Source organism: Psammomys obesus, unplaced genomic scaffold (assembly GCF_907164565.1).
Source record: "Psammomys obesus unplaced genomic scaffold, mPsaObe1.curated_primary_1811, whole genome shotgun sequence".
Taxonomy (NCBI): domain Eukaryota; kingdom Metazoa; phylum Chordata; class Mammalia; order Rodentia; family Muridae; genus Psammomys; species Psammomys obesus.
Genome location: NW_026590767.1, coordinates 5,676,037 through 5,692,043, shown reverse-complemented (window position 1 = coordinate 5,692,043; position 16,007 = coordinate 5,676,037). Strand labels below are relative to the sequence as shown.

At 44.0% G+C, this 16,007-nt stretch overlaps 1 protein-coding gene across 3 annotated transcripts in view; it reads left to right on the top strand.

Moving 5' to 3' along the window:
* Nucleotides 1–16,007, top strand: part of CUNH10orf90 (chromosome unknown C10orf90 homolog) — a 224,473-nt gene that overhangs the window by 12,236 nt on the left and 196,230 nt on the right. For 2 of the 3 annotated variants that reach the window (XM_055608880.1, XM_055608877.1), the window contains exon 2: nucleotides 12,342–12,414. In XM_055608880.1, coding sequence (XP_055464855.1) covers nucleotides 12,342–12,414 — 73 coding nt within the window. Of the gene's footprint in view, nucleotides 1–7,098; nucleotides 7,129–12,341; nucleotides 12,415–16,007 lie in introns of all 3 variants that reach the window. The other variant, XM_055608879.1, reaches the window with a different exon arrangement.

The following is a 16,007-nucleotide window of genomic DNA, read 5'->3' as shown; positions in this document are numbered from 1 at the left end:
AAAAAAAAATGAGTTATGACATTAACTCCTATGTGGAATCAGTACAATGGCAAGTATGTCCCAGCTCCTCTATGGGCATGCGTGCTTCATTCTCACAAAAACAATGAGCTTGCTGCAAGAGTGAGCTCAGCTGTCTTATTCCTGTCCTTGAACATGGTCACATCCACCAACACTCGCTGCCTCTGGCTTGCTTGGAAGTAGGGGAGGACTGCAAAGGTGGCTTGGGTTTTCCTTCATTCTCCATCATTTCAGCAAGTGTAGTTTGTCAACCCAGGGGAGAGATGTACGCATGTTAGTTAAACTTTCTGTCCCTGCTGTAGGAAGCACATCCTGGGGTAAGCAATCGAAAAACCAGAATTGTTAAGTGTCTGTTTTCTTCAAGGAAAAGAGGAATGATACCCGGTCATCTGAAATACTGGAGTGAAAGCCTTCAAGCAACCTGATGATCCTTTGCTGTTCTAGTAGGAGCCAGATCCTGAGAAGTTGTTTAGGCCCTAATCCCAGGCTTCGTATCTCAGTGGAAAGAACTGATCCTTGTGAAAGAAGACCCCTGTGCTTTGCATCCTCCCTCAATAGACTCTAACTTTATGCTTATTACAAATCCCTTCTCTCTAGGCCCTTACCCTAAGCACTGTTTGCTAGTCAGTAGAGCTCACTCTTATGAGAAAGGTCTCAGGTACTTTGCTATAGTGTGGTATTTTGCAAAGGAATTTTGATGTGACCATCCCTAAGGCTTTGTCTCTCAAAGTTTTGTGGTGTTTAAATGTGTGAGAAAGTTAAACCATGGGATCAGATTCTTCAGACGTTTTGATCCAGTCTGGCTGCACTGCAGGGACCATGCCCCACCCTGCAACACCGATGGCAAAATATTTGGCAAGATCATCTAAAAAGGAGAAGAGACTTAGTTTAGCAAGCAGTTTCAAGGTATGAAGGTTAATTTTCACTGCCAGTGTGACGAGATTTAGGGTATTTGGGGGTGATATGGGGGCTACACTTCTGGACATGTCTGAAAAAAGGGCTTTTCGGAGAGATTGAACTGAAGGGGAATGACCTAGCCTCAGTGTAGGCAGCGCCATGCCGTGGGCTGTGGTCAGGACTGAATAAAAAGGGAAAAATGAGAACACAATGGACCTCCCTTGATCTCCATTTTCTGGTCCGTGTGGGGACTAAGGTATGCTTCTGTGACTCCCCACCGCAGCCTTCATTCCTTTGGACTGTGAATCAAAATAAACCTCCCTCCATGATATTGTTTCTTGTTAAGTATTTGTCCGCAGCAGTGACAACAGCTGCCATAATGTTGACATCTTTGACTCTACTGATTACAGACCTTCCTCACATAATTTCAGTGTTGAGAACATGAGGCAGAGGCCACTCACTTCATAGTAGACAGGAATCAGGAAGAGAAACAGAATGGGGCCTGGGATAAGATATAGCCCCTAATGGCACAGCTTCAAAGACCCACTTCCTCCAGCTAGGCCCCACCTCCTAAAATTTTTAGAACCTTCCAAAAGAGTGCCACCATCTGGGGAGCACACCCTCAATTCTCAAACTGTGGGATCAGACACACCATGACAGTGGGTAAGACACCATTGGGCTGTTTGCAGATTTGTGTATTTTTGAATGTTCTTGACTCCTGGCTATGTCTGCAGTGAATCAGGAGGTGTGGCCTCAGTGTGGTGGGCATCTGGACACATTGCATTCTAGACATGACCTACTAATTTTGAATTCACTGTGAGTCTATCCAACTCTACTATATCACAAGCTCACCAGACTCTGTACCTGAGGAATTCCTTATACCAAGGCTGTTAGCAATCAGGCATTTCCACTGGCCTGCCCTCAGGGACCTGGTGATAGCAGTTTTTATCATCACCGGCTGCAGGCAGGGACGCCAGGTATGCCAGGTGTGGCACATAAAAGGTCTCAGTCACCCCAGATTGCTTGCTCTCTCCCTCACTCCCTCTCTTCCTCTCTTCTTTCCTCCATCTCTCCTTTCCCCTTCTTTTTCGTTTATTCTCTCTGTCTCCCAGTCTCTCTGTCTCTATCTCCCTCTTATGTCCCCACTCCAAGATGGCCATTCACTCTCCTTCTCTGTCTGTAAACCTCTTAAACTAGATCTGTTGTGTAACATAGTATAATTTCTTAGGGGCACAACTTGGCACGGGCCTGCCAAAGGTACCCCCTTCACCACTTTACCTTAACAAAGGCCACCAAGGAAACTGATGAGCACTCACCACACAAGTCCCTTTACCCACAAGCCAGCTCCACAACCCAACCAACTTCACTTCTGAGTTGTAAATTTAAAAGTAAAATTATTGAAAGTTTCAATACAGTAATATCAAAAGCAGAGACTTACAAAAGAAAAAAATGGATAAATTAGAGTTAACAAAAATTAAGGGTATATGGATCAAAGGGCACAAGGAACACAATGAACAGGAGCTCCTCCACAGAATGGATGCATCTTGAGGATATTGTGCTAAGTAAAAGAAGTCAGCAGACTCCAGCCTCATGAGACAGCTAGCATAGTCAAATTTGCATGGAGCAGATAGAGGCTAGGTGGGACTGGTAGGGGCTGGGGAGCATTATCTAATGGGTACAGAGCTTCCTGTCGGGGAAGAAATCATTCTGGAAACTGATAGTGGCTGTATTAGTTACTCTTTCGTTTCTGTGACAAAGCACCATGACCAAAAGAAACTTAAGGAAGGAAGTTTATTTTGCCTTACAGTTCCAGAAGGAGAGCATGGCAGGGAAAGAGCATGCTAGGACAGGAAGAAGGTTGATGACATTTCATTGGCACAGGAATACGCACACATACACATACACAGAGAGAGAGAGGGGGGAGACAGAGACAGAGAGACAGAGATATACAAAGAGAGACAGAGACACACAGAGAGATAGATAGAAAAGGACAGAGCACCAGAGACACAGACACACAGAGAGACAGAGATTGAGCAAGCGAGTGAGAGCACGAAGTGGTTTGAAGCCATATACCCTTACCATCCCTAGCTCCTGCACCTGAGACATACTTCCTCTAGCAAGGCTCCCCTCCTAAAGGTTCCTATACTTTCCCAACAGCACAACTACTGAATGCAGGTATTCAAAAGCCTATGGGGGACATTTCTTACTCAAACCGTAACAGTGGTCATAGCTAAATGACATCATGGAGATGCTTAGCAACTTTTAAAAATGGTTGCAGCGGCAGCTGGGGAGATGGTTTAGTTGGTGAAGTGCTTGGCTGTGTTAGCTTGGGGACCTGAGTTGAGATCTGAAGGACCTATATAAAATCTGTAACACTAGTGCTGTGGTGAGGTGCCACAAACAGGCAGATATCTCTGGAGTTCACAGGATAGCCAGACTAGCCAAATTGATGGGCTCTAGGCTCAGTGAGAGAGCTTGTCTCAACACATATTGAGGAAGATTGTTGAGGAGGCACTTAAGTTGACCTCTGACCTCTATCAGCGTAAGCACACATGAACACCTGCACACACATGAGAAAATACACTCACACATACCAGTTGCAATGGTGAATTTTATACTATGTATATTTTACCACCATAAGAAATCATCTGAGATGGCAACATTAAACCAGTGTGGATCATCTGTGTATAAACCCTTGGGTAAACACAAAGGTCCCACACTCACAAAGCTGGCCTTACACTCACTTGTGCTTAAGGTACGTGAACTATAGGTACATATCTTAATCTTCAGTTGTAGGTTTATCCAGTGGGTGGTAAGATACCCAAGGGCAGCTTACCGACTGGGTTTATTTCTTATTAGTCATGCTGGTTGAATCCAACTCTAAGCTAAATCGGAGCTTATTCAGGATATGATTTTTTTTTTTTAAAAAAAAAAAAGCTCATCCTTATTAAAAATAAAATTTGCATGCATCAATATTCATGAATTTTGGAAGAACATAGTTCATTTTGTTTGGGCAGATGCAGACAGTGGTATAACCAGTACCAAATCATGATCTGAGACATTTCCACCTGCCTCAGTGTTCCTCCTGCCTTATGCTTTCAGGCTCCTCCACCCAGGGGCCTGGCAACCTCTCACTTGCCTTCTCAAAGTGACCAAGAGCAGAAATCCTGCAGTCTATAGTGTTTTATGCCAATGCAAGTGTTACTTTTGTGTTTGTATGTGATGTGCATAGGTACATGTTGAATGTGTACATATGTACAGGGGACATGGATTTGCGTATCAGCAGAGATCGGCATTCTGATGTCCACTCACTCTTAACTTTATTTTCTATTATAATTACATGTGTGTATGTGAGCGTACGTGCCTGCCCATAAATATCACAGCACACACGTGAAGACCAGAGGGCAACTTTTAGAAATCAGTTCTCTCCTTCTATCATGTGGGCGCTAGAGCTTGAACTCAGTACATCAAACTCGGTGGCAAGTGCCTTTAGTGGCCGAGCCATCTTGCCAGCCCTCTACCTTATCTTTTGAGATACAGTGACCTCTCCCTGAACCTGGAACTTCTTGACTCAGTCAGACATGCTTGATAACAAGCTCCAAGACCGTCCTTTACCCACCACCCTGGTCCTGGGGTTACAAATGCGTGCTGCTGCATGCTTCTATTGACGTGAGTCCGGGAGTCCCCAAATCAGGTCCTCGTACTTGTGTGGTAGGCACTTTGCTCTGACCACCTCCCCAGACCCAAGTAGGTTCATTTTATCATCACCATGACCAAATGCCCGACAGACACAATGCAAGAAGGAAAAGGTCTGTTTAGTTCAGGTCTCAGAAGTCTCAGCTGATCATGGAGCATGGCACAGAAGAGACTCACATCAGCACACCCCGGAAGCAATGTGATGATCAGAAGGCAAAGGCAGGATACAGCCCTTGAGGACATAAACCCTGTGACTGACTTCCTCCAGTCAGGTCCCTACCACCTGAGAATCCAGTCACACCTTGAATCCAACAGTGGATTAAACTGTGTAGCAGGTCAGAGTCCTCATGACTTAATCATCTCTGGAGATGCGCTCATAGACACACCCAGAAGGGTGCTTTATAACTCTCCCAGGAATCTCTCTAGCAAGTAAAGCTGACAGTCAAACTCAACCATCTCTCTAAGTTTCCAGGGCAGCTTCTCATCATCATAACCAAATCCACCATTCTCTCCTGAGACTGCAGAAGGCTGGAAGTTTGGGCCCAGCTATAGGCAAGTTTGCCTTTTAGCCTGGTTAAATTTAACTCTGAAATTGCCCATGGACGTTTGCTTTCTCCATCATCAGTCGCTTCAGGGAGCTCACCATTACCCTGGAGCACACCTTTGACCGTTGCTTCATATATAAGATATGTTTATCATGATGCCTTCAAGTAATGCTGATGTGGAGCTGCAATTCAGTCACATGTAGAAGGGGCTCAAGATGAAGTGTGGTGCATAGTAGGAACTCAAGAATTCTTCACCATTGACCACACTACTGCTGACATTGTTACAACGAACAATATTAACAACGGCACTTTCTTGCTGTGAAGATGGGGTTATGGTAGAACCTTTCTTCTAGGGTTGCCATGGAAATTACACAACACCTCAGAAGCATTTAGCACTGCTCAGTTCATGGTAAGCCCTTTGCAGGACAGCTGTGATCATTTTCTTGTGATAATACCATTAAGGACCAATTGTGCTCTCTCCAAGAAGTAGAAGGTATCTCTCCCCTTAATTCTCAAAAAGCATGAAAGTCAAGTATGAAAAGGGCTCTCTTAAATTGTTTTCTGTAAGTCTCATTTTTATACACACAAAACCAAACCAAACAAAAAGCATCCAAGTACCCACTAGCTTAAAGTGTCAATATCTGCTTCTCAGGCCAGAGGAGGGTTTCCATGCAGGCAGGTCAGCGAAGGGCTTAGAATTGCCCTGAAACTGCTCGGTGTTTTTTTTTTTTTTTTTTTTTTTTAATTTTGTTCTTGTTGCTTTGAATGAAGAAAAGCAGTAACAGCTGAGTTACCAGTCATAGATTGGAGAGAGCTACTGAACTCTCAGAACTTTCTGGGGTGTTCCAAAGTCAGAGTGACTTTGCTGTACTTGATTCTCAAGTGGGGTTGGGGGAGCGGCACTCACTGGGGAAAGCAGGAAATGGCACTAAATTATTAGTGGGAGAAAAGTTTCCTCTTGGTACAAGAAACAGATTCTGCCCCGAGAGCCATCACCTCATGGGAAGTAAGGAGAAAAGAAGAATAGCAAATATGGTAGAACATGCTGGAAGGAATACTTAAGGACTCAAGAGACATCACCTTCTGAAATACAGAACAGTTTAGTCAATCTTGATCTTGCAGCAGGGTCATTAACATGCCTATATTTTGAAGTGATTCTACCCACCATGCCTGATACCTGCATAGAATTTTCTGGTTAGTGGGCTGCTGTCATTTCTACCTGCAAACAGATGAGAGCTGACATTGCCCTGATGGGAAGATGAAGAACTGTATTTTCTGCAGCCCTCTTCTCTTTAAACAACAGGGGAAGAAACTGATGCCCTTCGTATGTCTCCAACAGGAGGGGTGATGGAGCTTAAACCCAAGTTTGATGCATTCTCAAACCAGAATGCACCTTCCACCTTTGCAAAGGAGAATGAAGGAAACACAAAGGAGAGATTGAACCTCGCCATCTTCCTTCAGATCCTAAAGAGTGAACAATTCCCTTTTGCAATCAGATAAGGAGAATTATCTTGGTAATAAAAGTCAATTGAAAATCTAAATGAAAAAATCTAATGCTTTTCATGCTGATTTATTTTAGATTAGAGAAAGTTAAACCAGAAGTAAACACAAAGAGACAGAGCATGGAGAGGGCGTCATGGTGGAGGGAGAAAGCACAGATTTGAGCTATTACAGGTGCGGGGTTGCATTAACCAGAAAATACACTGTCTGACATTAATTACTGTTGCAGAAGAGAGTTCAGAAGATTGAAAACAAATATGTACCACCGGCAAAGATCAATCATGCATCTGCCTGGTGGAGGAGAGTGTGTGCTATTCTGACAGAGCCCTTGCTAAATGCTGGTCCAAGAGGACTCAGCCACCCGGGCATACTGCCTGGCCCCTAGTGGAACTTTCTGTATTCCCAGGAAATTATAGTGATGGTCTTTTTTCTTTTTCTTTAGACTCCAACAACATCCATCATTATCTTAAAGGTAAGACCCAGCCCCAAACCTGTCCTCTTGGTCTTTGGTTCCTTGGGTCACAAGTAGACTTGGGGTATTCTTTCATTTGCTCTGATGGCTCATCACCACTGGCAGCGTGACTGGGTTTAGGATCACTGCACACATATATCATAAATGTATCTCTAAATGGGTATTTCCAGAAGGTTTTGCGAGACTAGAGAAGACACACCCTGAGTGTGGATGGTGCCATCTCAAGGGCTGGGTAACCTGGTGAATGAATGAATGAAAGTGAGCAGAGGACCAATATCCTTGCCTGCTTCCTGATGGCAAATGTAATGTGATCAGCCATCTCATGCCCCTGCTGCTCTGTCTTCCTCACCATGATTGGCTGTACGATCTCAAACTGTGAGCCAAAATAAGCTCTTCCGTCCCTTAAGTAATTTTGTCAGGCAGTTTGTAACAGCAGTGAGAAGAGTACTGAAACACTTGTCTGAAGAGGCAGCGTTGGGGAGGTGGGGCGTTTGCAGCAGGGTTATATCCAGTCTGGAAATTCCCAGCCATTTTTTTGGTATCCTCTTCTTTCCTGGGGTGTGAGTTTCAGAGTCTGACTTGCCGCCTTGATGTTTTGCAAAGCTCAAGAACTGTCTCCATGACTGTTAGGCAAATGCATGTGCATGCATGTCGTACACATGTGGACACAGCATTCCAGCCACAGAAAGGGAAGCTGGAGTCCTAGAGTGCAGGGCTGCAGGGAGCGTCTGAACTAGGCTGGGGCTGCTTCTGGCTTGATACTTAGGTCTACAATCATCTACTCTCTGAAGATCTGTTTGGGCACCATCTCCAGTAGGGAGCAATTGTAATTTTGTATGTTTTTTTTTCTTCCGTTATTTGAAATAACATTTTCATGAACTAGGGATTCTAATTGAGAAGATGTAATGGTGGACATTTGGTGGTGTTTCTGCTGCATTCATGCTCTTACCATAACAGCATTTCATGTTCTCTTACCTTTCACTTGTTTGTTTGTTTATTCATTCACTCATCCATTCATTCATTCACTTGCTCCACTTGTATTATGGGGCTGTTGTAGATTTTGCAATATAGCTGTGAACAAAGAGCCGACTGATTAGGGGGTTATGTTTCCAGGGGAGGAAACAGCTCACATACTGATGAATACACCGTGTATCTTACACAGTTAAAACAGAGCTGAAGAATGTTGTCGGTAAGAAAAGCAGCTATCAGGGGCAGCTCACGGGTGATGACTACCATGGCAAAGCTCAGACCCTATCTCTCTCTGTGCAGGACTAAGTTTGTTAAAAATTATTCTTCAGGAAGACATATTCAGATTAGCTGAGCATTTGAGACCACTGGTGACATGCCATGGTATATAGATGAGGAGATGTAGCCAGGAACACAGGCATTGTTATAATGGTAGCAGACCCCTGGGTTTCACTGTGCACATGTGATGTGATTTACAAAGCTGTTCTCTGAGGTTGGCTATCTCAGACACTTCTGACATTTGGATATTACGAACAACTCTACTTGGGAAAAGCTCATGAAAACAAATGGCCTTGACTAGACTTTAAATCTATTGAAACAAACAAACAAACAAACAAACAAACAAACAAAGCAAAAGTTGGAAGCTGGGGAGTCACAGAGTTAGAATTGCCTTATGGAAATGTCACAGGTGATGGAGTAGAGAAAAGAGGCTGTGGGGATGTGAATGAGAGGTCACTGCAGAGGTTTTCATCAAGGCTGTGGGAGACATGAATGTGGGATAGTGAGATGCTCTGGAGCCAAAAGGAGCAGCTGGTACATGCCATCCAGCAGAGCTGGCAGCATTGGCCACTGAACAGCAGAACAAGTGGAACTCTGGGATGTGGGCCAGTAGCTCAATGAAGATGGACAAACTGAGGAGTGAATGGGGAACATTTGAGTAGATGGCTCCCTCAGGTGAGTTGGTGGGGAATAGAAGGTCAAGGAGAATTCCTGAGGAATACTGCTCATGTTAAGAGGCAGAGGCAGATGGGAATGTTGTTAAAGGTGTGGCTGGGTGTCCTGATGGGGGAGGTTCTAAGGAGTCAGGCCAGTGGATACTGGAGTTCTGTACACTGTGGTCCTGGGAGAGTGGGCTCTGTTTTTATTTATTCCCACACTCATTTATTCCTTTATCTCCCTGCAACCAATTCTCACTGAGGGCTGTAATGTGTTCAGCCCTATATTCAGAGCAAGGAATCTGTTGGCAAGCAGGGTATGGTATATTTTTATTTTCACATGGTGTATTTTATTTCTCACATGTTGAGAAATGGTCAGGCATATCTCATGTGTTCCACTGTATTTACAAAACAAAGCATGTGTTCTGAAGGAAAAGAATGGTCTATGATGAGGTGCAAATTATGATCATTGTCCGGTTTTGAAGGTAATGTCAGAAGATACTCATGAGGACATGGCATGTGAGCTGAGATACATAGGAAGGAAGGCCTGGAAAGCATGTTAGATAAACTCATAAGTACATGAAAAGATGCTGTATAAGTATGTACAGTCAGGGGGAGGAAGATGATCACAGAGTGTGACTTGGTGATCTACTGAGATTATCATGGATAGACTCACAGGCCCTCTTGACACTACAGTAAAAGGGTTGTTCTTCTATATAATGGGTGGCCTTGGATGATCTGTAGAAAGTAGGCCCAAACCTAAGACTTCTCAGGACATTGTGGGTGGGTCATGCTCTGGAGTCAGGCTGATGAAGGAAGCTTCAGAGTCACCTGCCATTGGGAACTCTTGGATCTCCAGTGGCCAGAGCTGCTTAGGAGAAGTAGGGTATTTGCAGAGGGGCCTAGTCACTTAATGACTTATCTTCTTGGACATCCAAGGTCCCACAGACAGAGAAGCCATCTGCAATCCAAACTGGCACACTTTTGTTGGTTAACTCACTTAGTTGGTTAATTGGTGGATATGTAAATATTGCCAGATAGAGTCTACTAGTCAAATACTAACTTTCAGTGACCAGGGTGATAGTGATGATGGGAATGGTGAGAGTGAGAGCAATGATGATTATGGCAGTAATGGTGATGATGGTGGCGATGGTGGTTGGAGTGATAAATGGTGATCATGGTAATCATGATGCTGGTGATGATAATAATGGTGATAACAATTATGAGAGTAATGATGTTGATGGTGGTGATGATGATACTTGGAACATGCTGGCTGAAAAGTGTGGATATTGATACTTTGTTGGTTTTTGGTCCAAGTCCTGACTTTCTTTCTCTCACCCCAGCTGCATGACCTTGGTCTATTCCTTTACTGATGGCTCTGTCAGCTGCCATTGTGGGGTAGCACCCGCATACCTTTCTAAGAATGCTAAGAATTCAGTGACTGATGTGGGTAACAGTTGAGTCTGGTGACAGTCACCTATGATGTCTCATAGTTGTCATCATGTCTTATGACCAGCAGTCATGTTGGTGGTTGGAAGAGAGACTGAGTGGGGCTAGAGCGGAAAGCCACCTGGCTTCTTTGGAGTTCATCCCAGCCCCAATCATCTCTGTCTTTATGATGTCTGAGCAATCCAGACTACTTCTTGAGTCAAAAGCATCTTTTGGCTGCATCTTCTCCTCCTGCAGCCCCACATGGGTGGAGTCCATATGCTAAGAGTGAAAAGAGCCCAGATGAGGAGTAAGCACAAATAAGCTGAACTCAGACTTGGACTGAGAACTGAGCCAAGGTTCATAACAGGAGCCAGACTTGAGTTCCAAAAGTAAGCAGCCTCCGAACTCATGGTTGGATACAACAGGACCATCAGAGGAGTTCACCAGCTGGACAAGGCCATAGGGTATGACAGGGAGACACGGGCAGACCTACATGGAAGAACAAGACAATCTGGAGCAGGTGTGTCCGATGTGCAACCCCCATGATACATCTAGAGCTAGCTATGAGTACAGTCCATTCCAAATTTCTAAACTTACATAAAACATGAGATTTATATGTCTGCGGTTACACACTCATGTATGTTTGTATGTGTGTACATGTTTGTGTGTGATTGTTTGTATCTGTGTTCATGTTCATGTTCATGTGTTAATGCATGTGTGTGAATGTATGTGTGAGTGTACATGTTCATGTATGTGTGTGCAGTAGAGGAGAAAGGGGTCAGTGTCATGTCTATTTAAATCACTTTCCATTGGACATGGAGCATTCTGATTTGGCTATGAATGGCTGGCCAGGAAGCCCTGGGATCCTCTTGTTTCTATCTTCCCAGCACAGGAATTATAGCATGTGGTGCTCTGCTTGCCTTTTATGGAAGTGCTAAGATCTGAGCTCAGGTCCTTTTGCTTACATGTCACAGTTCACACAGAAGCCACATCCCAGCCCCATTTTGAGACTTTAGTGTGTGTAATTTTTTGGGTAACTTCATGCGTGCTTCCTAATAGTGAACTTTGTAGAGAGCTACACCCTATTTAAAGTCAGACCTACCTCTTATAGTCTCACTGTCATCATACCCAGGGTCCATAATGTCATTCATAGCAACTATTTTCACAAAGACTAGTGGAGTTTCAACCATTTGTTCCTGGAGGAGAAAATCAGTATGATAATACACTTACAGACAACAGAACCCTATGTGGCCATAAATCTTATTTTCATTGGACTTTAAAAGCTAATTCTTGAAATTTAATTGCTCAGTTAATCGATTTACCAATATTTATTGAATGTTCAGGTTTATCATCCAGCCAGCACTGGGAGGTGCTTCTTTGATCTACTAACAAAATCCACCCAAATCAATGTTGGCTGATTTCAACCCCCCTTCCTTCCTCTTTCCTCCTCTCTCTTCCATTCTTGGACATTTTGAAGTTATCAAAAACCTACCCTCTATTTCATTGGCAGTGCTAAGTCAAGAGATGATGGAGCTATATTCATAACACTGTCTGGTCAGAAGACAACTTGGGTATCAGTCCTCACTTCCCACTGTGTTTGAGACAGGGTTTTTCTGTTGGTCATTGCTGTTTGTGCTAGGCTAGGTGGCCTGAGCATTCTTGGAATTCTCCTGTCTCTGCCTCCCATCTTGCCAGAGAAGCACTGGGGATGACAGATCTGCTTACACCATGCTCAGCTGAACGTGTATTCTAGGTGTCTGACTCAGGCCATCAGGCTTGCAAAGCAGATACTTTACCCACTGAGCCATCACCCCAGCCCCCATGTGCACCATTGACCAGGCAAGAAAAAATAGAAGTGGAAAAATTTTTGTTGTTTTCCAGATGAACAATCGACTTTTCTCATCCCTCAGAGATGACTCTGCCTGGGAAAGACATGAAACTCTTTCAAAAGCAGGTAAAGACTGAGCCTCTCAGATCCCCATTCCCTTGTTTCCCCCCACCCTCACTTCCTCTGTCAAATTAATAATGAAATGTGTTTGGAGCCCATTTTCCCTCCAAATGTGGGTGTTAGCTAAGAGGCTGATTGAAATGTCTAGCCTTCAGGCTTTCTGGCTAGCAGTCTCTGAAAAACCAATGAAATGGGGACACTGGCACCCCAAGTGTCATCCCTGGAACCTGTGGTGGTAGGCTTGGGTCACCACAGCTTCCTGTAGAGTTTGGCCAAACAGAGTTGGATTCTAACCAGGACTGAGCAATAGGGCAAACAGGCAACACTTTCAGAATGAGGTGGGTGCAGGTTAAATATAGGAATGATAGCTGTGTGTCCATAATTCATTTTTATGAGGCTTAAACACATAGTCACTGCATTGTAAAAACAGGAGGTGAGACAGTTGCAGTTCATAACGTTTATGAAGTTTGTTAATATAAATTATGTGAGAAGCACTCACCCCTACCTCCTTCCTGGTAGAAATCATATGGATTTAGGTCAAATGTTCTGATGGTCCTGAATAATAAGACTACCAGATTAATAAAATATTCAATTCAGAGACTCAAGCCAAAACAAAATTTAAAAGGATGTTTTAATGTTGCAAATTGTGTTTTTGAATCATCATTCTAATAATAATTCATAAGCTTGGCACATGGGTAGCTGTAGATGCAAAGTAGGTTTGTGTTTGTATGAATATGTATGTATATATAATATATGTATGTCATTATATATCATACCTGTCTATCTGTTGTCTCTCTCCATATAACTTTTCTTTCCATTATCTGCAACTGTGTGATTATACAAAAGATATCAGACATCTGAATTTCTTTCTTAACCAGCATAGTCAACCCAAGACAAAAATGTTATTAGAAGGAAACCTTCATACTTAATCCTTTCTGGAAGCCCCCAGAGCATTGTTTACAGCTTGTTCTTTAATAATGGCAAATATTTAGTTTGGGGCCATATCAAATCATAGCCAAGAAGCTGCCTGGAGTGAGAACGTGATTCAGTTGATGGATGATTCTGCCTGGACAGCAAATGCCAGCCCAGGAAGCAGAGCTGGCCACAGGCAGCTCTGGGGAGTTCCGGGACATCGAGAGGAGCGATGCATTGTCCCCAGGACAGCCATGGCGGTTGTGAGAGCAATCACACTGGGTGACTGAAGTGTGCGTGTGTGGTACTATATCTCAGAAATGTGTCAGCTCAGGAGGAGCTAATTAGGCTTTCCAAAGAAACTAAGACTGTGTGGCTCCAGATGGGGGTTTGATGGTGCAGGCTGTAGAAAATGTGCCCAAGACACTCTGGATATGTCAGTGGAAGTGGGAAACAGCCTGAGACACTGGCTGTGTAGCCTGAAATGTTCACCTTAAAGATCTCTGCTTAGATGTAGCCAGGATCTTGTCTTACGTCAACAAAATAATTTTGAGATGAGTCAGTGTGTTAATTACTTTCTGTCTCTGTGATAAAACATCGTGTGACCAAAAGTGACTTCAGAAGAAATAATTTGTTTTGGCTGATGGTTCCAGAGGGTTAGGATTCATAATGGCGGGGGAGGCACAGGCAGCCAGAGCAGGAAGCTGAGAAATCACATCTTTAACCACAGACAGGAAGCGGGGAGAGTAAATTGGAAGTGGGATGGGGCAATGAACTCTCAAAGCCCACTTCTGAACTACCTCCTCCAAAAAGGCTCCACCTCCTAAAGGTTCTGTAACTTCCTCAAACAGCACCACCTACTGGGACCAGCTGTTCAAATACATGAGCCTGTGGGAACATTTCACATTCAAACCACCACAGTCAGTGTGAAGCAAAGTTGGCTTTAAGAAAAAGAGAGGGATGTGTGGAAGGGGGAGATCCAAGATGGTGCCACCAAGAGGATAATGTGTCAGATGAGCAGGACAGTAGTGACTGCACAGCAAACAACTAAACTCTGGGCCCCAAAACACCAGCAATTGTGTTTCCCAGGTGAAAGGAGAGGAAACCCCATGGTGTGGGAAGCAATCAGGTTCATTCTCAAGTCATTCAGCTAAACCAAGGAAGAGTTCCTGGGTCCCAGCCAGTGCTTCATCACCAGCCCAGAGCCATAATCCTATGTGCTCTGAACACCATCCCAGACTGAACTGTAGGTACCACAACACCAGAGACTGGGTTTTCCAGTCTAGAGAAAACCACAGAGTGAAGGAAGCAATTGGCACCCACCTCAGGTCTCCCAGACAATCTCTGGAAAATGTCCTGGGGTCCAGCAGATGCTTAGCCATCAACCAAGAGACCCACATGCATGCCCAACTCATTGTCCCAGACAGAACTATAGGCCCCAAAACACCAGAGACTAGGTTTCCCTATTGGGATGAAACTCCATGGTGAAGGAAACATGAGGTCTGACCTCAGGGTACCCAGCCAATCCCCCCACCCCTATGAAAAGTTCTCAGGAAAAGTTCCTGGGTGCCCGGTTGCCAGTAACAAGCCACTCGCCTGTGCCTGTATGCTCTACTCACCATCTCAGACTGAACTGTGGACACAAAAACACCACAGAATGTCAAGAGGAAAGCCCATGGGGAAACATCAGGTCTGACCTCAGGACACCCATCTAATCTCCAGGAAAATGTGTGAGTGCTGCTCTCACCTGACACTGATTACCTCTTATGTACTGGAGCACAGAGCTCCAACCTCAGACCTACAGAAGCCTGGGATCTATAGGACCAGCTCCCAGACACTGCTCCAAGGCACAACCTGTCTCTCTAGCTAAACTGACCAAACCGCAGGGCTCCCTGGTTCTTCAAGAGAGCTGTGCCCAGAAAATACAGTGTAAGAGCAGCAGTAGCAAATAGCAGCAAACAGCAGCAAGCAGCAGCTCACTAAATTCAGAGCAAGAAACCCAGTGGCAGGAAGCTGTCTCCAGGACTTCTCCTGGTGAGAGGAGAGCTCCTATGACTATCAATGACCACAATTACCACACAAGTCCATACACTTGTGAGCTGTGGAAATTCCTGAGAAGCGCTGGCCATTCAATGACCATACCCAAAAAGCTGAGGAGGCCTCCTTCAAGAACAATCATCCTAAGGGGATTTTCCCTACATCAGGATTATAGCAGGCACCAGAAACTAACAGCCAATACTTGAGATAGCCAGATGTGTATAGGCCAGCACAAAAATACAACCAACAAAAGCCAAAGCATTATGGAACCTCCAGAACCCAGTTATTCAGGGGTAAGTAACTCTGGACACCCTAACATAAGTGAAATTCAAGAAGATGACCTTACATCTGTGCTTAGGAAGAGGAAAATGGAGGAAACAAATAAAATACATAAAGAAATAGAATATAAAGTCAAACATATTATGACCATCCATAAAGAAATACATGAAGATGTAACCAAACAGTTTGTGGTCTTCAGAGAGGAAATAATTAAATCACTGTAAGAAATAAAAGAAACAGAAGAATGTTCAAACAAACAGCTGAAGGAATTGAAGGAAAAACAGGAAAATACAGTCAGACAGGTGAAGGAAATCAACAAAATGGTTCAAGATCTGAAAATAGAATTGGAAAAATTAAAGAAAACACAAACA